Source organism: Phalacrocorax aristotelis, chromosome 10 (genome assembly GCF_949628215.1).
Source record: "Phalacrocorax aristotelis chromosome 10, bGulAri2.1, whole genome shotgun sequence".
NCBI classification, from domain to species: domain Eukaryota; kingdom Metazoa; phylum Chordata; class Aves; order Suliformes; family Phalacrocoracidae; genus Phalacrocorax; species Phalacrocorax aristotelis.
Genome location: NC_134285.1, coordinates 13,911,113 through 13,934,306, shown reverse-complemented (window position 1 = coordinate 13,934,306; position 23,194 = coordinate 13,911,113). Strand labels below are relative to the sequence as shown.

Below are 23,194 nucleotides of genomic sequence, written 5' to 3'. Positions count from 1 at the left end.
ATCGCTGTCCAGCAAATAAACAGCTTAACAATTCAATTCACTGATTATACTGATCTGGGAAGGATTGAGAACAGATAAATTACACAAACAGACCAAACAGGGATTAGGAGAGTTCCATAGGCACTGAAATGAGATTTACTTTTTAAAAGGGTACACTAATATATCTAGGGAAAAGTAACAGCAAAGAAAAGGTATTTACAGGGAGATGCTCATTTAGAAAGCATGAATGAAAAAAGAAAACATAGACAACTCTGGAAGGAGATCAGGTAATAACACATTAAAAAATAAATACTCCAATATTAAGTAGCATACCGGAAAATAACCTGGTAAGAAATAGAAAAATTGCCAGCTGAACTTTTGCCTGTGAAACAACAGGGAATGATATGTTTCTGCAAATGAAGCACTGAACCACATGTCAATAGTTCCCACTCAGTTTCTGCATCAGCCTAGAGTTCAGAGATGTCTGGTACCTCTGACTTATCTACTTCAGTTCCCTGTATATGGGGCAAGGTTGGTCCTTCTGCATAGCTGAACTGTTGGGGAAACACATTCGTTGTTGTATGATGCTCAATACAGAGGTGGTGGGAACCAGATGAGGTGGAGGTTAAATACAGATACGGTTGATACAAAAACAACAGAAGGGAATATCAAAAAAGAAAGGAACAAAGAAAAATGGTGGAAAAAGTTCTTCAGAATTTGGCAGGACAAATTTCCTATTCTAATTCTGAATACCCATAAAATGATTTTTGAGAAGTACAGAAACATAAACACTTAGAAAAATAATATGAGGAACTATCAGCAAAATAGCTATAGTAAGATGAAATAAAAAGAAACAGTTTTACTGAAATATCGAACAGTTTCATAAAGAAAGAGAATCCCTTATATTCAGACAGAAAACCACTGGTTAATTATGCAACTGTAAAGCATTATGATAGTTCACATGACTTTATCCTTTAATTTCCAAAATTTAACAGTAAACAGAGATGATATAAAGCAGAATCACGACTGAACACTAGTAGCCTCCAAATTTTATGTTTCTAGGTAGTTTTGAGCTACATCATTAATAGCACTATTTTTGCAGATAAAAGGGAAAACATGAACAGAAATCAGCTCAGGTTTATCATCAACTGTTTGTTGAAGGACAGCCAGCAGAACCCTTACTATATTTATATAATTTTAAGAACAGTCTAGCCCCACCCTAATGGCAACAAAAAAATTTTCTTTGCTCTGCTTTATTTTTAAAATTTGCTTAAACCACTTTCTCTGATTTCATAAAGTGAAGAAAATAGCATCTTCAATTTCATCATCAGCAACAAGTTTCAACTGTTGAAACTCAATAGTCCTTCATGCCATTATTTTTGGCAATACATTAGGCTAAATATGTGGAAAAATTAAGAGAACAAAACACAGAATTTTCTCACGCAGCTTCTTCAGCAACTTTTTTAATGAGCTAAGCATTGCTTTCAGAGTTTAGAGCTTATAGTGATGTAGTCTGGAAGAAAATGTTGTAGGTTCTCAACTCCAGTCCTGCTCATAGAGGCACCAAGTTCAAAGTTGAGTCCAGTTGCTCAGGGTCACAACCTGTTGAGTTCTGAGCACCTCCAGGATGGAGATCCCACAAGCTCTCCACACATAGTATTGTAAAGGTGGACCACCCTGACTGTGAAAATTTCTTTCCTAAGATCAGCACACAAAATTTCAAAACAATTCTAATAAGCTAATAAAGAAAATTATTTTCAGTTACTTCTCTATTTTTAATATTCACATGCAGAGTTACAGTTAACCATGCTGATCTGGGCAAACTCCAATTCAAATATTAATAAGCTAGAATTATACCTTTGATTTTACAAGCAAAAGGTTTTGTTTGCTTTAAAATATGAACATCAAAATGAGTCAGCATCTTGCAGAGTCAACTTAACCTCTCCTTGCCCCTGGTTTATGAACCCTTTTATGAGCTGGTCTTCACTGGCTAAGGGTAGAAACAGGAAATATTTGAATGACCAAGCCTTCCAAATCTTTATAATCAGCCCTTATTCATTGTTTTTAACACCTTGTAAATTTTTTTTTAAAAACCAAAAATATAGTAAGTTACTTGCTATGTTTACAGATAGAAGTAAGATATGAAAAATTAAGTAATGAAAAAATTCAACTATAGTCAGTGCTGATACATTTTCATAAAACTTTTTGTATAGATTTATAAATAATAAATTTCCAAATGCTAAATATTCTTTATAAGAAACCAAGATGACACTACAGCAGGCTAGAAGTCAACCTAGTAGTTTTCACTACGGCCACCTCCCTCCATTGAAGAGGTATAAATGGGAGTTCAGAATACCTTGATAACTGATCAAAACGCAATCCTTTCCATTCAGTTCCTATTTCATTTCCTCATACACCATCTGGACAGTTAATTCCTTTCCTACATCTCCCAAGTAACATTAAAATAATAATTTACCTTTTGTTTATATTGACTACATTCCAGCTGCCATTGAATAAAAACACAGTTTTATTTCTTTGGAAATTCTAAATGTGTTACACAAACTAAACATTTCACACATAGCCTTTCTCCTTCTGTTTGTGTATGTAAGTATGATTGAAGCCCATTTCTCAAAGCTTAAGTGTTTCTCCAAGCTAAAACAAACACTTTTCAAATATAATCCTCTACAAAGCTTTATTTTTATGCCTTACACTCCCAAACTCTGAAAGCTTGGCCTCAAGTTGAAGGAGTGAGGCATTTTGATCCATTTGAAAAAAGCAGAATCTCTAATTTAACACCTGAGAAGTTCCCTCAGGAAATGAGCACAAAAAAATGACAGAGACAGGTATAGGCAACAGCTATAAGCAACAGACACAAGTGATATGAGAAAAATTTTAGATATTTACATGGTAAAAGAATGCTACAGATAAGCCTGAACACACTGCTTAAAGTCAAGGCAATTACTTGAAGCAGGGAAGGAAATACTGTGTATGAAATTCCAAGGTAAGGTAAGATGTATTAGATAAATCAAGGAGAGCCAGATCAGGGAGAAATGTACTGGACCAGTATTTATGACTTTAGCATAGTTATATAAGCATTCTGCAGCATTCTCATGAATTGTAGGGAATTTTTTAAGGGAAGCAGCAAAGGAGTTTTAAAATGGACTGGATGCAGCCCGGAGTACTGACTGGCTGCAAGCACTGATGGCAGACACAAAGACTCATGTAACGTGGTCCAAGATCAAACCTGGACCTATTTAGGAAGTTACCACCATCCCTTGCGTGGGTGGACTATACTTAAGCATGCATTTATCACAAACAGACAATAAGATACGCTCTGAAGGGCAAGTTCCTTTGCTTTTATTCCCTACCACTGAAACCACCTGCTTGCTAATAAAGGGAGACCTCATTTCAAATACCCAAGAACCTCCCATCTGTTGTCTGGAAACAGAGCAAAGAAGAAAGGATCTCTCCATCAATCCTCACCCACGCTTCACCAGAGTCTGACTTTCCATAGGTAAGTGCTTGCATTTTACTATTCTTCATTGCTTCCCCAGCTCTACTCTTGACAGCAACTTCTCTGTTAACAAAGCTCTAAATAACAGCAATAGGAATCACTATTTCTTCTAAGTAAGGAGGATTAACAGAAATAATGGAAATGGTGATAAGCAAACTGAGAATACTAGACATTGTATTTTACTCAGTTTTAAGAGGAAAAAGTTTGCTTAAAGTGAAAACAAAGTGTTGCAGAAATTAATTTTTTCAGACGAGACTGATTCTTCCTTATCTGTAATAATAGCAAGTTAGTATTAAAACTGCCTAAAAAACTACTGCTGTAGTTTGTTCTCTTTGTATGGGCTCTGAAAGCCTGAAGAATGAGCAGAGAATTGGGCATTTCAGCCAATGTCCGGTAACATTTCCATAAAGGAAGCTGCAGTTAGCAGCTAGTAAATCAAACTTTCTCATACGGTCACCACCCAGATATTAACACTCCCTAAAAGCTGGTATTTATCTGGGGATTGGGAGCGAAATGCAGGGAAATGCCTGAAAAGATTAGCTTAGTTGAAACAAATCTGTATCACCAGAAGAACTTCTTCATAGAACACTTCATGGTACATATTGATTTACTGACTACAACTCAGTCTTGAAAGGAACTACTCAATTGGATTACATGTAGCTATTATGAAAAACACATTTTTCAGGAGCAACATGAATTTGTCCACAAAAATAAAATGCACAAACATTATGAGTGCTGAGTAAAAAGAACAGGCATTATAATGAATGACAAACTGAATGAGTAAATCATACCTTAGCAAAAAAGGAAAAGGTGAATCATGTAAAACAAGGCAAGTATTTATTTCTTGTACATGGCATTGCTAAGATCTCAGTTACAGTCTACTGGAGTTTGACATGCTATTTTTTCCAGTGCTTCAGAGTAAGCCGCACATTGCAAAAGATGAAAAAGAAATCCCAACTGGGACATTTACAGGCCACAGTGATATAATGATGGTAAGATGGTGCAAAATCTAAGACAGTGAAAAGAAGGTACATTGAAATGGGAAATTTTGGAGAAAAGAAAGCTTAATGGAAACGTAAGAACTAGTACACACAAGAGAAAGCAGAAGTCAGAACAGTTCTTCACTAAGGGATACACAATAAGCACAGGAACGTGCAGAAGGATGAGTGAGGATCAACAGGACACTCCAACAAACTAAATGGTGCCAAGTTACATTTTTGCCCAAGTATATCTCCTCTTCCAGATAGCCACCCCCAACATCAAGTCAGCACTTATGTTTTCATCCCATTTTAAACAATATATTATCTAGCATACTTCATCCTGGGTTTGGATCAGAAATTTATTAAGCTGATATTTAAAGCAGTTCTTCCTTCCAGCAAACAAATCACATCTACAGTAAATAAAAAACATATGAATAAAGCGAATATAAAATTGTTTAAACTACTGAAATTATAACGCTTCCCATCACTCCAAAGATGCTAATCATAATAACAGAAAATTAAACTGCATAATATAAATTAAAAGACAAAACAAACGAACTACAAAGGTCATATGCTTCTCTTTTCACACTGTTTCTGAGCTAAGAAGTCATAATAAACTTCTGTATTTTAACTATTTCAAGAAAGGGAAATGACTTTCATCTCTCATCTGCGAGGATGTAGAGTCATCCTTTGTTTGTTTTGTGGTGCTTTTTTTTAAATTCCAACAATTCATAACAACAATAACACATACGACAGTCTAAGATATACCCCTTAAGCTCAGATCTTTACCAGGTACTCTGTGTGCTTTCACAAAAAACCAAGATCCTATGTTCGAACTATAAAAGGAAGCTTCCTGTGCTCAGCCTCAAGATGTGCATCACCATATAAGTCTTAACTTCTTTAAGAGGACAAAGGAAGCAAAAGGAACTGACAGCTCTGTTTGAAGCACTTATATTTATAACATATTGGATATTTCACTTAGCAATCTCCTTTTCTTTCACGTATTAATTACCTTTCGTAGTTGATTTGTGAAAAATAAAGTCTGTAGCAAGCTGTTCATGTAACAAGTTGCTCCCTGGTTCTTTAAGCCAACATATCCTGTGTGCTTTTTTGAATCCCACCTAGAAAATAGTAGTTAAAAACAAGATAGTTTTGCATTAACTATAGTGAAGAGTATTGTTCTAAGTATTTGTTCTAAGGTAGCACTGCTGGTAGATATCAGCTGCTCCCCATTATTAAGGTTCAAAGAACAGGCTACACATAACTACTGCCTGCCAGTAACAGTAGCCTTTGCAATTAAGTGCTTTATGATTTTGTTAGGTATTGTTTTTTAAAATATTCTATATGGCAGAAAAATTATTTACTATGAAAGCATACTGGAACCCGGAACTGTACTTTCACAGGCAAGTCTGCATTTCAGTACAACCAACTTGTTTAAAAGTGACATGAAGTAGAACGACTCAGGCTCTAAACCGAGGCTAGTTAGATAGCTGAGGCACCTGACTGTCTGAAACCCTTATCTGCAAGATCAAAAATTTTGAGGCTAGATTTGCAGAGATGTTAAATCACAAATCAATTCATTCAGAAGTTAAAGTTCCACAACATTATGCTGACTAATGCAAATGGAAACTTGACCTATACAAAAATCTGAGAGACTAATGAAAAATTCTGCCATGTGAGAATTCATCAATTAAAGGTGATGAAGTGAGAATGTCTAACAAGAGCTACAGATCTTAATAACACAAAATACTTGAACAATCTCAAGCAACATAAAATATTGGAATAAAAATTTTTATTTTTAAACAAAGATACTTACGCCACCCCGTGTGGAGCATCTGCTTGAACATAGACTTCAAAAGTAACTTTATCCTCTTCTATAAAGCCTTTTTCAGGATCAGTAACTTCCTGTAAAACAGGAACGACACATGAACATGAAAACTGGATCTTGCAACATGACTAATATCCAGTTAGACATCACTTATTTCCAAGTCTGAGCTATCAGTAATAATAAACTGAAGAAAAATCGAAGGACACCAACAAAGCTGTTTTTCAGCTTAATACACTTCAATTCTTTTTTTAATGTCTCAATACAGGGAACTTGTTACTGGCTTTTAGACTTCGCAGTACTATTTTGTTTCTCTGTGGATAATAAGAGTCTGTAATCAAAGGCTCTGATTCTGGACAATATTCCAGCCAGATGAAAAGTTAAGGGCCTAACCTTTGAAAATGCTTAAAAAGCTGTCTCAATTAAAGACAAGCCTTAGCAGTAGTATTAGGGCATTAGATATCTGTACACATATACAAAGAACGTGGAAATGCAAGAAAATTTATGCTGCTTCAGAATTACATTGACTATCAAATAGTGAAAACAAAAAACAAGCATTCAGATACACAGAAAATGAGGGATTATTTAAATCACAACATAAGTAAAAGCAATCTACAATAATTAAGTACAGGAATTTGTTAGAAAATGAAAAAAAACATCTTCAGCAATGGCAGCAAAAAAGTAACATCTTGGAGCGAGAAATAGTCCCAAATCTTTCCTGTAAGTGTCTCAGTATTCAGGAGTACAAGTTCAAAACTGTTCCCATCTAGTAAGAGATTAAAGATGTCCAATTACTTACACTCCAGGCCATGAAGTTGGAAAAGCCCCAGTCATTTTCCTTATGAAAGAACAAGTGACTAATACGACGACTGAATGATTTTTCATCATCCTTGTAGTTTATTATCTTGAGAACTGCTTGTGCATGACAAGACCATGACCTATAAATACAGAATAAACATTTGAAACGCATTCAAAACCAAGCTTTTTATAGTCATTAAAATAAGGTACCAAAAATTCCTAACAAAAGGTACTTTCACATACAGGATTTTTTTTTCCCTTATTAGGTGTTAAGATTTGGTTAATTGTTATTGGGGGCATGAATCCCTGGGACTTTCTGAAGCCACATCATTAATGTGAAGCTGGAATGGAGATTTTCTTAAGGCAACACTGTTGTTAGGAAAGTAATGTGGGGCAATTGCAGGTAACAGTGGTTTAGGAAGCTAACTGCTCTCTAAGGTGAGCTCTTTCTAATCTACTTCAGTGTAGATGAGTAAGCAAATTCAAAGCAGCCTCAGTGTCTCCAGAGTGTGATAACTCAGCCTTTGGCTAAGGAGAGGAGGAGGTGGTTCTACCCTTCCTCCAAGAAGACAAACTCCCTAACACTCTAACTTTCTCAGCAGCACTTCTTTACAACCATTACTGTTCAAATTCATCCACTTGTGTAAGACGATCAGGCTGAATATCAGTTCAGACAAGGTCTTGTCACTCTCTCATGCAGTAGCAATACTGCTTGCTTAGCTCCACCAGCTGCACTTTGGTTGATACTTTTGAAGATTATAGTATCCTTTTTCTGTAACTACTTGTGTGTGAACCACTTCTCCTGTGTCTGGTTAATACTAGTCACTTTCTTCTTTACCTTCTGCACTGAGCACTCACCTTTTAGATTACAAAAACGACAGAAAAGAGCAGCTTATTATTCAGAGCGAACTATAAGTTGTGTGAGATTTGGGGCAAGAATGGAGTTACTCTGCTGGAAAGAGTATCTATGAAGGGTCTGCAGTCTAGCTGGATAAGCTGCAGTAATGCCCCAGAAACTTGTATTTACATTTTTTAATTTCCCTGTTATTTACAAAAGCAGTCAAAGATAGCCAATTTTTATTTGGACAAGTACACATTCATATCTCGCTTGATGAGCAATGAACTCCGTTTAAGGAGATGACTACCTCATACACCACTCTGCCTCAGTTGCTAGCAGTTACCTACTCACATGCTTTACAGGGCAGGATTTATAGCTCAGCAGGGTTAGAGAAGCTCCACTTCAATTTGAAACAAACCCCAAACTTTTCCCACACCAAGAAAACTGTTAGTCAAATACTTCTCTCTGGCAATCAAACAGAAATATATCTAAATTCTACCACAGACATGTAGCTACACATGCTACTTTTCACTCCTCCTGAAGAGAGGATTACTCTTATTCTTTGGGATTTAGAAAGGTGGGGGGAAAGGGGGACTCAAACCCTTGCAAGAATTCTTTCCTCTTGCAGAAAGTTAGATAAAATAATTTTCTTACATGTTTGTATTTCTTGCAATACAGATTTACTAGTAACAAATGAGGACTTGTACAATAGTTAGAAGGGTCTTACGTGGAATCAGATTCAGCATTGCATTGAAGGAAGAATCCTACGCTTTTTTGGTGTGGTCTGTCCGGGTAGAGTCGTGGCATAACCATGATCTTCCATGGCAAATTCCGTACAAAGCAAGGAGGACTGAGAACTGACTCACTTAATCTGTTGAAGCGTTCGACTGTAAACTGAAATGTTGCTTCTGATCGCCAACTTGTATCTGTAACACACACACAATTATCTGAAAAACCTAATGTTCTTATTATGCAACATGAGCATGTTTTATGTAGTGGGATATTGGAAGCAACCACAGAACACCAAACCCTGAGAGGCACTGAACTCCTTAGCTAGTGAAGATTCAATTTTTTTTAATTTTGAAAAACACTGCAACACCATTCAGGAAAACAGAGCACTGAAAGACGCATTCCTTTTGTATACCTTTAGCACTAGAATTTGCCACCACTCAAGTTTTCCTCTAAAGCAACAGGCACAGCAAGACAAAGACATCAAATGCTTTACAACATAAATCACAGCCCACTCTAACTCTTCTACGCTGTGTAGTATCTTAACAGCCAGTTTAAGTTAGCTGCTTGCATGAACCAGGACGTGCAAAGGATTTTCACAATCTGTTCAACTGCCCCTATTAATACCAAGTCACCATTTAGTTGTTTTCTGCTTGCAACAGTATCTTTTCAAAACAGATGAACCCCATTGCTGGTCATTGGGTTTTTTTAAAAATCTCATACCAGTTTGCTGAAGAATTGCTCAAGAGCAGGGTCCTGTATTCTTTATGTTATATGACAATTTTAGGGATTTTTAGTTCTCTAAAACAAAGTTAAATGAGACTCTGGGTTTGGTGTTTTTTTTAATAGCTTATTTTGACACACACAATTGAACTATTTTTGCCTTCTTCCCACATCCCCATTTCTTCATATACCACAATCTGTTCTGTTGCTGTTGTACACAACTATAACAGGGTGCTGGAGACTGCGACAGCTTCAGGAAGGCACAAGACTGGGCTCTACTGTGACATGCCTCATATTGCATACAGGGAGGAAAAACCTGCAACTTATCCCAGCAATTTTACAGGGCAGGGTTGAAGTAGCGAGTATGTGCAAGACAATCCCCTCTTTTTCTGTAGTTCCAGCTTAACACCTGTGTAACATGGAAAGATTTGCTGCTGGGTGTAAGTACGTTTGAGCAGCATGCAAGGCAGCAGACCGCTATTCTCACACCACCCATGGGCAATGCAGAACTGAAGCTGATACGTCACATATGCGGTGACACCCAAAAATCAAAAGCACCGAGGTACAATGACACCAAGCCATATATCAGATCATGAAATTACGTGACAAGATGCACAGTATACAGATACTGTACATAAAAAGCAGTAGTTCATTCTGAAAGCTTTGCATGGTGCCAGAGACACAAAAACACAAACAGGCGAGCCCTGCTTGCTAGCATACTTAAAAAAAAAACTCTCTTGATTACAACATGCAACATTGTAAAGATCATACACTTCAATACAGAAAATTAACAAGTTTTGTCCACAACTGCTGGGGAGCTTTCCCAGATTTCATTCTTCTCCCTCGCAAAATGGTTTCCTTTTCAAGCAGTTGTCCTACTTCTGATATTAATCTTGGCAACACAGATCTTTGTGTGTGGCCTGACAGCCCTAAGCATTCCCAATTACCTCTTGAAAGCAGAAATCAGCTTCCTCTCTCCTCTATACCTGCAATGACCTTTGCATTACCCTGTGCTGCCAGCTTCCTCAGTAACAGAAGAGTTCAAAGGATTATTTTCTCCTCTTTTTCCCTACATGTAAGTGGAGCTAACCAGCAGCCTTCCACCTGCTTAAAAACTGTTCCCTACCCATTTTACCTACTCACTGCTCGTTGAGAGTAGAGAGCTGGTCTTCTACACCCAAGAGTCAGACAGGCTGCAGCCAAAGGAACTGTACGCTCTCAAATTTGATATGCAGGCAGAATCAAAAAAATCCTTAACACAGTTAACAATCTAAAAATCAGACTTGCGTCACATGTATCTCAGACCAGCTCAAGTACGCCTCCCTATTCACAACCAAGATCAGTACTTCTGGGCTTAGTCTAAGCTTCCGAAAAATGAGCCGACCAAGTTTGCTTTCTGCCTCCTTTGATGCAGCTTTCAGAGCACTTCAGCACAAGGATGCAACAGCGCTGCTACGCCGTCAGCTAAAAAAGGCAGCCCACGCAGCATCTGCAGATGCTTCAGAGAAAGTTTGCCTGTATTTCTTGATTTCTTTTCAGGAAAGCCTGTGCACGAGAGCTCACCAGGGAAGGGTACTCTTCTCAGTAAAATATTTGAACAATCACCGGTAACTACTCCACAAAAACGCAGCCTCATAACAAGGGTCAATCCTAAAATAGAAGGTTCTTTAAAAATACAAAACACAATCCCCTGAAATAACAACTTTACTTTCCTTCCATAAAGTCCATCTTTTTAGCAAGTGTAATCTATTAAAACGTGCATTATATTTAAAAACAAAGCGTAAATAGTAAGTTTGATGAGTCTTCTGAGCAAATAAATAAATAAAACCTTTTTTCACTATCAGAAACGTGTCCACCAGTTTCCCAGAGAAGACTGCAATTGGCAGCAGGATAATTTAGTAGTGACTGGCAAATAAGACTATAAAACCCCGAGCTACAAATATGACACATGATCCTGAACACAGGGTAAAAAGAACAGACCCAGCTGACAATGCTTGGTGAAATTACATGCAACTGATTATATCCATTATATGGAAATTTCTTTTTTTTCCCACGGACGAGATGAACATCACATTTAGCACCTTGATACAACGAAGATCCTTCAAATCAGAGATCCAAATACAGAACGTGATCCATTTTAAGACTGAAGTACATATTTAAGTGTTTATACCTTTAGGAAAAGCAGGTTTCTTTATTCTTTTGGTAAATGTTGCTAACTTTAAAGTACATTGAGGTTATTAAAATATTCTGAACCTGAATTATTAATGGAGAAACTGGCAGAATAATCTATTAATATTTTAATAATGATCCAAATACAACATGCAATACTAGCATATGGCTAAGACTGATGCTTCTAAGAGCCTCCTAGCCTCTGCAATTTTTCACAGAAATGAGACTTCAGTAGGTAATTGCAAAGCTGTGAGTTTATGTTTAGCTAGGGACCTTCTGTTTGAACTTTAACTTCTAAGGGAATTTATTCTACATGCTGTTTCAAATACTGATGCACTTGCAAACAAAATTTGATCAGAACCTTGTTTTTATTATTTTTTATTTTATTTGCAGAAGCTGCTAATCCAGCTCACAAAGCTTGCTTCATTGAGTCATTCTCGGTACAGAGCATAGCACATTCCTTCAGCTGGTTCTTTTTAATTGCTAAGACATCATACATAGCAACAGGTTCTAGTCAAACCACTTGGGAAAACACAGCCTTATCTGAAAGTCCTGTTGGTGGTCCACTGCTGCATCACATGTTCTTCACAACGCCTGTGGTTAAAAGCCTGGCAAAGTGCATGAGAGCTGCACCTTCCCCTTCCCCTCCCCCCCCCCCCCGCCCCGCCTTATCAGTAATTTTATGCTAAGGTGGAAGAATAAAATCACCTCAAAAGTTTTGTGAACTCAGAAATTCACCAGAAATATGGTTTCTATGATCCAGCTGGAAGCATCAACCCTTTATCCTACTCTTCACCTCTTTAGCAGGAACCATTAAACTCATTAAGATTTTCACTGAAGACTTATCTGAATTCTCTTCATGCATTCTTTATCAGCTCAGAGTGATCCCACTTGCTATGAATAACAGCAATGGAAAACAGAGCATGTTTATCAAAGAGGACAATGTCTCCCTCCATTTTTTCCCTATTCTGTGAATCTCCAAGCTGTCCATTATACAAGTACAACATGCTGCAAACCAGGATAGGAAGAGAACAAACAGCAAGACAGCAATTGCACTGATGTGTAAATAATGCAACAGCAAGCAATTAATCTGATTTACAAGACTTGGAAAAGAGGCATCATCCACTTAGGTGATGCAAGTCTTCAGGAATGTTTTTCCAATTATAACATTTTGCAATAACACTATTTTCTATCTGTGTCAACACAGAGCTATAAGAGCACCACAGTGTAGCCAGACACTCCTTATTCAAATATGATAATGACAAACTATTAGTGTATTGCTCAATAATCACATTTTAACCCTGAATGATGCCCTACAGCAGAGTGGACCAAAGCTCCTGATGATACTGAAAGTCCAAAAAGACATCAACACAGAAGCCTTCACAAGCCTTTTGCCGAATACCTTCAGATGCTTATCCCTACTGTGACACCTTCATATCCAGTTCTCTGAGATGAGTCAAATATTTGATAAATGACAGAAACTGTTTTACAGACACTTTTTGGTCAAAAAGTCAATGTTGTTCTGAATGAAGAGGTGTACATGTGATTACTTGCCATCCTCAATATGGCTTGGGTTTCATCAGCTGTTTCTCCAGCTTAAATCCCTTTTGATTAATTTGTGCAAGTATATACAGACCAACTTCTGGAAAATTTTTTTTACTATCTACTGGCTGTATTGATAGCAAACACTACCAGGCTTTCTACCTATAAACATCGTTACTGAAAACAGAAGTTCAGCAGAGGTGTCCTTGCCAGCTGATGTCAGCCCATGTGATCTTCTCTTGGCACCCTCTCCAAATACTGACATTTGACAACTTTTGTAACAGGCAACTTGACTTTGATAAAAACAGAATTCCCTATTTCAGTCTTGGCTACTTACTCTGAGCAAGAAATCAAAGCCCCTCAATGAGATCAGGCAATCAGACCAAAAAATTCATAAGCTAAGCAGACCTTATTTCTACTTTATTACAAGAATCTGATCATAGAAAACTTTATCTTTGCCCACAATACAGAAGCAATTCAACCATGAGATGCTTCTGTCCTGAATTTAAACCGTATTTTCTTCATGGAACATTACTACTTTCCATCAGTATTCTATTATATGTTCCTTGAATACATGAAAGTAAGCACTTTTTTGACCTTCAGCCTCAAACTCTGGCTTTCCTCGAACAAAACAAAACAAAATCACTCAACATTTTGCACAAATCTAAATAAATGCTTAAACCTAGTCCTGAATTTACTCTCACAAGACAGCATGAAATAAGGAACCAGAGGGGAACAAATCCTACTCATATTTTGTCTCCGTTCTCCCAATTAGATTTTATTTAGTTCTTCAGAATGAGAGCAGTCCCACCCCATATCCTCTCCTAAGAAAAGAAACATCATTCTACATTTTCCTCACTAAACGTTAACAGACTTAAGTGACTTACAAACTCATTATCTTTCTTTAAATAAGCCCAGGCACATCTACTTAAAAATTATTTTTTCTTCTAACAGAAAAAAGCTGCACACCCTTATTTTCATTTAATAGACCAAAAAAAGATTTCAAACACATGTCCCCTTTTATTAACAGGATATCAATACATACTACTTCTTTTGCATTTGCAAGTAAAGGGCATCAGGGTTGGGGGGAAATAAAATGTTCCTCAACAGAATCGTTACCACTGACTTACGTACAAAGACAAAAACTAACCACAGCTGCCACCTGACAACAGGGTAGGACAGATAAAGATTCTAAGTGTCCTGAACAAAATGCATAACTGACAAAATTACTATTCAGCAAAGCACCAGCTGCAGTACATTTAAAGGGACATATCACAAAATATAACAATAGACAGTATTAGTTTCAGCAAATTTTAAATGAATATCTAGAAAGAGTAAGAATAAAACCCCAAGCCCTCAGATGTCTAATCCTATCGTATAGCTATTCTGAAAGGATGCCTATACAGAAAACAAGCAGTCAACTACAGTGGGTTTCATTTTTTAATGAGCTGCAGTTCAGAGGACAGAGATAAGACATGGACCATTTTGCCCTCAAAACTCAAAAATAAAGAAGCCAAAGCAGCATATGTTTTTGTCAAATATTTACTTACCATCTTCCATATCTTCTTCAGTGTTGTTATGTCCATCAGCCATTGCTACATTCCCATTAATGACAGGATTTTGAGTAATTCTTGGAGGATCATCTGTATCTCCAGCTAACACAAGAAAAAAAAAATCATCAGCTATATTAACATTTCTGTCTCAGCGCTTATGAGACACAAATGGCACAGTTTTGTGCAAAACAGTATCTACATTAATTATAGCACAACAATTGTACTGGTATGTGTCTATCTAAAATTCCTTGAGTGGATGAATACTTATGGATGAAGCAAAAAGTCCACACTAATGCAGAATACAAACACAAAAAATATAAATTGATTCTTAAGTTTCCAAATGGCCTTACAGTCAGCATCTCATAATCAAATCTCATTAAATAAAAACTTTAAAATTACTTTTTCTGGCATTCCACATTTTTACACAGATACAAGATTCTAAAAGCAGACTTCTTAAATTAAGAATTTAAGACTTCTTCAGTGTTAGTGCTTTTTAAAAAAAAAAAAGCCCTGAACATTTAATCAAAGGTAATGTTAAGATTTAAATCTTACTTGGGAAAAACTGGAAAGGAAATCCCTTACCATCCCAGGAACATTTTAGAGGTAAATTTTTCCAGTTTCTAGCTATCATTGCTATTAGGTTTTGCTACAGCAACTGTTTAAAACATATGTAAATGCCACAAGAGATACAAAACAACTCCATGAAATAAAACCCCACTATTTTAAAGCTGCATTGGTCTGATTGAAAGAAAGCAATTTCCTGATGTATCCAACAGCTGGACACCACCGCCTTCCATTGCTTGCACATAAAAAGCTAATGGATCATTTCAGCACGACTACAGGGAAGCACATATATTCTTGAATAAACTGGGTTTTATAATCAAACTGTAAAACCTATAACCCCTTGCAACCATCTCAAGGACAAGCACTACTTTACAGACTCTTTAAAGCGCCTGGTAAGTTTCTCTTTGATGCACCAGTCCTGCTATTAACTTGCATTAACTACACCCCAAACCCCCAGAAGTCACCGATTTCTGCACCTAAGAACAGTTTTATACCCAAAAGCTACACACCAGTTACCGACTGCGTGGGCGGCGCGGGACGCGGGTAGCCTGTCCTACCGGAAGCAAGCTGTTCCCTAGAGGAACACGGCGAGCTCGTCCCCGGCGCGCCCCGTCAGCACCCTGGACAGAGCCGCCCCGCCGCCGGGCCGCCCCGCGCCCCCCGCCCGGGGGCCCGGGGGCCGGGGAGGTGGGGAGGCCCGGCTGCCTGCCAGGAGGGCTGAGCAGAACCAACCAGCCCCGCAGGCGCTCTGCTACTGTCTGAACGCAGCTGGCTTCCTCCCACGCACGGTGGGCAAGCACGCGGGACAAGAAGTCCGCCGAGCTATGGCAATCACCGCGTGATGCTCACCGGAGCCTTGTAAAACCCAGGGAACTAAGGCCAAAGCTACGGAAAGCCACGTGAGAAGGAAACAGGAGCAGCCGGCAGTTGCTTCAGAGGCTTCCCTCCCCTCACAGCAGGCTGAAGTGCGCACAACACGCTTTTGCAGCCTCATTCCACTTCACAGCACACAAGAAAAGATACTTTCACAACCGGCCTTCCTATTCTGATTATTTACTCTTCTAATAAATCCACAGAACTAGTAACCTCTGCCCTGAGCATGAACAGAAACGGATCACGTCAGAGACTTACTTCTGGATTAGAGCTACAAAACCTCATAAACTTAACACTCAAACACGGCTTTCAGAAACTTACTTAGATGCAGCAAACCTCACTGAGGCGTGAGTGAAATGTGTATGCTGAAACATATAGTATACGGCACCCACAATAAAGCGCACACATTTCCCATTTCTCATTATTAGTACAAAAGCAAAACCAAGTATGATTTAAAGTTTTTATTTTATTAGAAAAAGGTTTGCAGAGGATTGGCTCCTGAGCGACACTGCTAGAAGCCTCTGCTAGCAGCCATCAGCACCGGCAGCGCTGCAGAACTGCAAGTTAAAATAAACAGAATTTGATTAGAACAAAAAGGGGGGTGGGGGGGAGGACAGGTTTGAACTGCTGCAACTCAAGAATGGGAAAAGTGACAAAAATAAGAGTAAGATGGAAAGATCACTAAGTTTATTTCCACAGCTTGCCTTTTTTTTTTTTTACCCCCTCTTCTAACAGCACAGTGATAGTCTAACAAAGAAGCTGTCCTCTGGGTCACTTCTACATGGAAGCATACAGCATGCCTACAGCAATGCAATCATTGCTTACTCCAAATAAATACTAGGATTTATATTACCTTTAAAGTTATCATCAAGGCAACTTAGTAACTAGAAATAAACTGAGGCAAACACCTGAGGAATAGTCAGTTCTTCACCAAAAGCTCATCCAAAATATTCTTTTAACAGAGGATGTAAATGTTGATACTGTATTTTATGGGGAAAGAACTGTCCTTAACTAAGAAAATAAAAAGCTTTCTTTAAGACCCTGTTCTACGTCTATGAGTGGTTAGCAGAGAGGAGGCAGAAAATGCAGAAGAGATCATAGCAAAAGTGATCAACTTAAAAGGTGAAACAGAGGCAGCTTCTGAGAGATATTATTAGCAGTAAGATAAACTGAATCATGATGTAGGCCACTGCTGCTTTTTCTGACATATATTGGCACATATTTTGTAACACAGCTTTCAGGTATGGAACCCTGACAACACCAGTGAATGTTTTTGGCTTCTGTGAATAAAGGTAATTTTTAACTTCTAATAAAATTCAACTGTTACAGTAAATACTTTGCACAAGTAAGACACAGTCCTTTTTCAACAGATTGGCTAGCAAGCGGTATGACAAAATTTATTTTCAACTATAGCACTGACAACCAGTAATTTATGTTTTCCTCTGTTGCCCTTAAGAGCTCAGAGGAAAGAATTGTCAAATCATACCAAGATTTAATTAAGAAACTTGTTTTCCTTTGCCTCCAGCAGAACAATGCCAAAGACTTATTCAAATACAGGATCAAGAAAAAAAAAAACACCTGCCCACACTGGCCAGGAGAACATTCCTACCAAACATACTACTTAATGCACTGCTGTCTTTAATGCAGCTTAAACTACAGTGTGTCAACATCACCCCAGTCATGTCATCTGTCAGTTCCTAGACCAGAATACCCAGTTTTAATCCTATCCCTGGAATAAATTAAAGATGCAGCCTATTAATCAACCAAAAGCTAGCATAAACCACATAAATTAGGAAAGTACTACAAAGCATGAAGTGACCTTATGAATACAGAACATTTTTAACTCTTTAAATATAGTACTGCAAAATATTAAATATAGCTTTCAGTATAAGAATTTTAGACACTGTCAGACTGTTCGGTGATGAGCACTTGAGTTGTTTTCTACCTCCCCAAAATGCAACACACACAACTTTGTAGCTATTCTTTCATTACAAAAAGGAACGCAAGGCAAGATGAAGAATAGGGATGACCATTTCTTCTGAAACATTGAATACTATACACAGTTTTCTATCTACCCATGCCACTGCATTACAAACAAACAATACAGCTGGAAGTGTTTAAGGAGGGTCTCTGCAGTTTGGAGGTTAAGTGACTTTCCTAGAAGAGGCATTTCAGATATTAATGAGTGAGCAAAACAAGAGCTTTCACTTATTTACTGAAAGATCATGAACACTGACATGAAATGAAGTCTAACAAATGATGTATGCAACTGGAAAGAAACTGGAGCATGACAATGTAGTTTGGGAAGTTCATAAGAAGTGTCAGTCACCTTACACAGACACATCAGTGGATCACATGTAAATGACTCCACAGGTGCACACTTCTCATGGCTTTATTTAATAAAGTCTGTCACTAAAGTGTTGAGATGAAAGCCTGAAAGAAAGGGGGGGGCGGGGGGGGGGGGGGGCGGCAGCGACACAGGACAGGGGACAAAAGAGAAGAAAACCTAAATTCTCTGAAACTACAATCTTTCCATGGGATGCCAGACCTTACAGAAAGTATTTAAAATAAAAAAAATCTCCTTGTTATGGACTATGACGTCAACATTATCATACTTGAATACTCGCACTGTTAAGTAATCAGAATAAAAATAGCATAAGTGATTAAAAAAGACTACTCAAAAAGAAAGGCTGTTCAGATGGATTCAGATGGTTTAATAACATGAAACCAATGCCACTGAAAGATACATTGCACTATTTTTCTACTGTCCACAATAATTCAAGTCTACAGGGAAGCAATATCAGAGTTTGCTATGTTTTTTCCCTATTAATGAGAAAGCAGAAAAGATTTTGTCAAGATCATGGGGCTTTTGGCACAACTGCAGAATTTCATCTCTCCAAGATTTAGGATATGTTGCTCAGCAGTACACATGTGCTTGCAGTCACACGTCAACAAAAGCTACAGATCAACTCCACTACTGCACCAATTAGATTATGGCAGAATACTGCTACTACTTTAACAACGGTGACAGCGAGATACTAACTTCACAGGCTTCAGTCATGACTCATATCACACCAAGTATTCAAATTTTGAAAAATTATCTATCACATTTGTCATTACCTTTTGGATCTAGCAGCCACAGAGGAGAAACTGAAGCAGTCTCCCTAGCTGGTTATGAAACATCTCTGTTTCCTTTTGAGGTTAAAGAGACCACAGTGGAGGAGTAACAGTGATACTAAAAACTTGCTTACAATTATCATGTACAACCACCTCACGATGAATATCACTAGTACTGAGGATTTTTACATGTCACTACAGAGGGTCTGCATAGACCTCCACGGAGAACTGCCAGAGTTCTCCCAGAATTGACAAGGGAGTTGTACTAATGGCAGCATTAGCAGGCTGAAGAAAAGTCAGACAGTCATTCACTGCTGGCAGCAGCTTGAACGCTTTGACATTTCAAACTTCATACCCAGGGTTCTGCCCGGGGAGGGGGGGGAGCCCGCGGGGAGAAGCTGAAAACACAAGACTTTCTCCCCTGCTGCTGGACTAAACGGTCATTCCAGAATCAAAGCCTTCATAGAAGTTTTTAAAAGGTCTTTTAACACTTCTTTCTGTTTTTCAAATATAGAGTTGTATATACAGATATGATAAATTGGGGATGGGGTGTGAATTCCAATGGATGAGTGAAGCTGCAGTAATAACACTGAAAATAGGGACTTAGTGAGCAAATTATAAGGTGGTAAAAGATAACAATGAAGTCAGGCTGAAAAATGAGCAAAGTCAGTCTTGTAGCAGTCAAATTACAGCAGCAGCAAAGGACATCAATTGCATGCTGAACATGCAGTCTGGGTCCAACCTAGCACCTCAGTGTCAGAACTCACTGGACTGCTTGAAAGCGGAAGAACCCGTAGTGACCCCCTGCGGCAGCCCCGCTGAGCTGCTGGTCCTCAGCGCTCACTGTGTAACTCCCCTTCAGCAGTGGAACATACTATAATGTCTTACAAAGAGTTTTAAAAATAAATATTTTTAAATTTATCTGACAGTATTTCAAATAAACATCTGTAAAAGTTTGCTTCTTCAGTGCATAATGCAGAATGCCAGTTTCACATGGATAATACCACACAAGTTTAAACAAAAAATTACCATTGCTAGAAATTATCATGAAGAAACATTCAGTAATTTCAAGTGCTGCATTAAATATCACCTGTTCACCACTGAGTTGACCTTTGCTATTGTAACTATTGGGCAGCACATCAAAATATATAACAGAAGAATTCCTAAAACAAGCAGTAAATGCAGTGCTTTCTGAAGCAGTTATCGAACTGTGGTGGTGGTGGTACAAAGAGGACACTAATGAGACTCATTCAGAAAACCTTGAAGCAAGAACATTACTTCTTGAAAGCAAACAGGAAACTTAGAACAATGTGAAGAAGATGAAGAATAAATACCTGCCTTTAATTGGAAAAAAACCAATGTGAACAGGTTACTACTTCACAACTCTCCATAGCAACGACTCCCCAACCATGCCTGCGAGCAGTCTGCAGGTAGTCTACTGAACCAGTGGAACCGTGTTTTTATGTGACTATACTAACAGCTTACAAGAAAACCTGCGAGCTCCAGCAACTTGCTTCTCCAAAGGTCTGGAAACCATTGCTATGAAAGCCAGATTAATAGGCATTACTCCCAGGAGGCAGGGGGTAAACAAAAAAACCACACCACCCTACAAAAACCCACATGCGCCAAAATTAGCCAAACAAGTTCCTAACTCTATGATCTGAATGAAATTAACTTACAATAGTCAACATTGAAAGAACTAGAAGCGTTCAAAGCAAAAATTTCCCCTCACTTGCTCTGGAAGAACTCAGCCTTTCAAAAGCAAGAGAAACTATTTGGCCCCTAATCCCTACCTGCAGTTAGAATACAACACCACTTACTGCACAAAGGGATGCAGAAGAAATGGAATTAAAAGTGTACTACACAGATTCACTTCTTCAAAACAGTCCTAGGTTGCTGTAATGAAAATCTGAAGAGGTATCAACCAATTTCTGTAGTGGACCTGCCTTTCAAAAGGCATCCAAAAATAAAGCAATCCACCTAAAACATTTTTAAAGGATGAAACAGTAACAGAAGTGAGATTAAATTGGCTACTAGAATGGGAGGAACGGAAAGGGAAGTACAGAAATCCCTTAGATACTTTGGACTGATGAATGTATAGATAACTGTCACAGATGTTTCCATTACTTGTAAAAATCACGTAATTTGCATTTACAGCCAGAAGTTAATTCTCACATTAGCAAAATGGTGGGTAATTTGCTTTTGTTTCATTCGTTATTTTTCTTCCTTCGTGGTTCATTACTTCTTCGTTACTTGATCCAGTGTCAAAAGGTATACCTAGCGATGTAAACCTCTACACAAGAAAGCTCTGAAGGACAATGACTAAATCTTAAGGGGGAAAGGCTTCTAGAGAAGTGTCAGGAAGCAAGTTTACAGATTATAGGAGAAAGGTTTTATGAGCATAGGAAGCGAGATGACTTGTAGGTAGGGAGACAATATTAAAGGTCTTCAGTGCTTTCAAAATTTAGCAAATTTTGAAAGAAAGGAAGAATGAAAGTAGAAAGGGCATTTATTAACTGAAGAGCAAGTAGCCAACGTTAGAACTTAAAAAAAATACAGGAACAGCATTATATGGAAGTCTCTGACCCTCTAATTGTAATCTGAAACAAATTATTGCATTATTGACTGTGAATTGCAAATCCCCCACAGAAGGAGACAATGCTACACAAGACAGTAAACGAAGAAGAAAACATTACCAGGATGGGACAACTTCCTGGAAGCAGACTCATCATATCTGCCATGCCTACAAAACATTTAGCAATGACCAGACAGACAGTAACCCTGCAGCCACCACTTATTACACCAATCAATCATTATATTGCCCTCATTTCCTATCATGTCTGTCTGTCCAAAGAGAACATTTGGACAAAACATAGGATGGCAAGACTGGTTTTAAATTGCACCAATGTACCTAATGAATAATTAAAAAATTATAATCTGATTAGATTAACATGACTATTCTCTTCTTGGGTAAAAGATGTTATTAGTGTAAGAAGCTACTGAACTCTAAACAACATGCATGGAAGATATCAGTCTGTGAGGCAAATAGTATCTGAAACTTCATCCTACTGAGAAAGTTATCTTTACTTGAAAGTAAAAGGGAGGTACAATGTAACTTTGTGGCTAGAAAAATAGCTGAGAACAAATAGCGTAGACAGAACCTGCTCTATATACTAGGCAATTTGCTGCAGCAACTCATTTATCTGCTTATCTTTGGAGACAGGCAGTCTGATGGCACTTTATAAAACAAAAATTTATGAGTTAAAAACGTGATTAACTTCCTAAAGACATGTATAAAGCCTTTAGGGTATTATCAATGCAATTACTCAGTGAACCAAAAACTGCTGTTTAAGAAGTCACACCAAAAAATTTACAAAAAAAAAAAACCACAACTCGAACAGTGACTAAATTACTGCCTGCTTTCAGCAGTTTAACTTATTGCTTTATGAATAATTCAGTGTTGAATCAATGACTGCATGAACCAGAGTTCAGTTTGGACACTAACACCACACCTATAATTATCCAACATATTTTAAACTTTCTACTCTTGAAGCAGTTTGTATAGACGACCTTCTCATTTTAAGAAAATTTTCATATACTTTTTAAGCTCCAGGTGTTTAATAACTTGGGGTACACAGCAGCACCAGCATTGGTTTTTCTTCAGTGCAGTGATGTTATTTATCAGAAAGATACCCACCTGCCTGTCTCACCAGTCTGGCTTTACCCATTCTGCAGTGTCACAAGCCCTTGGCAGTCATCAGAGCAAGAGAAGGTCTGCTGAAAAATCTTTCATAGTTCCTTGTCTTAGTCTGATGAGCTTTGTTATCCTAGGTTACACTCTAGAAAACGATCAGATCAGGAAGAAGGGAAGGATGCCTGTTTCTGGCTCCCATGTAATACTAAAAAAACCAGTAACTAGAACAGTTGACACAACATATTTTCTTCCACAATAAAGAAAGGCTGAAACATCAAAAGTGTCATGACCTATTA

The 23,194-nt window shown here is 37.9% G+C and overlaps 1 protein-coding gene across 1 annotated transcript in view; it reads right to left on the bottom strand.

The window, feature by feature from the left end:
* Nucleotides 1-23,194, bottom strand: part of USP7 (ubiquitin specific peptidase 7) — a 72,313-nt gene that overhangs the window by 25,945 nt on the left and 23,174 nt on the right. Inside the window, exons 2-6 of the mRNA XM_075105316.1 lie at nt 14,648-14,752; nt 8,662-8,860; nt 7,098-7,236; nt 6,290-6,378; nt 5,486-5,594 (exon numbers count right to left, since the gene is read on the bottom strand). Coding sequence (XP_074961417.1) covers nt 5,486-5,594; nt 6,290-6,378; nt 7,098-7,236; nt 8,662-8,860; nt 14,648-14,752 — 641 coding nt within the window. The remainder of the gene's footprint in view (nt 1-5,485; nt 5,595-6,289; nt 6,379-7,097; nt 7,237-8,661; nt 8,861-14,647; nt 14,753-23,194) is intronic.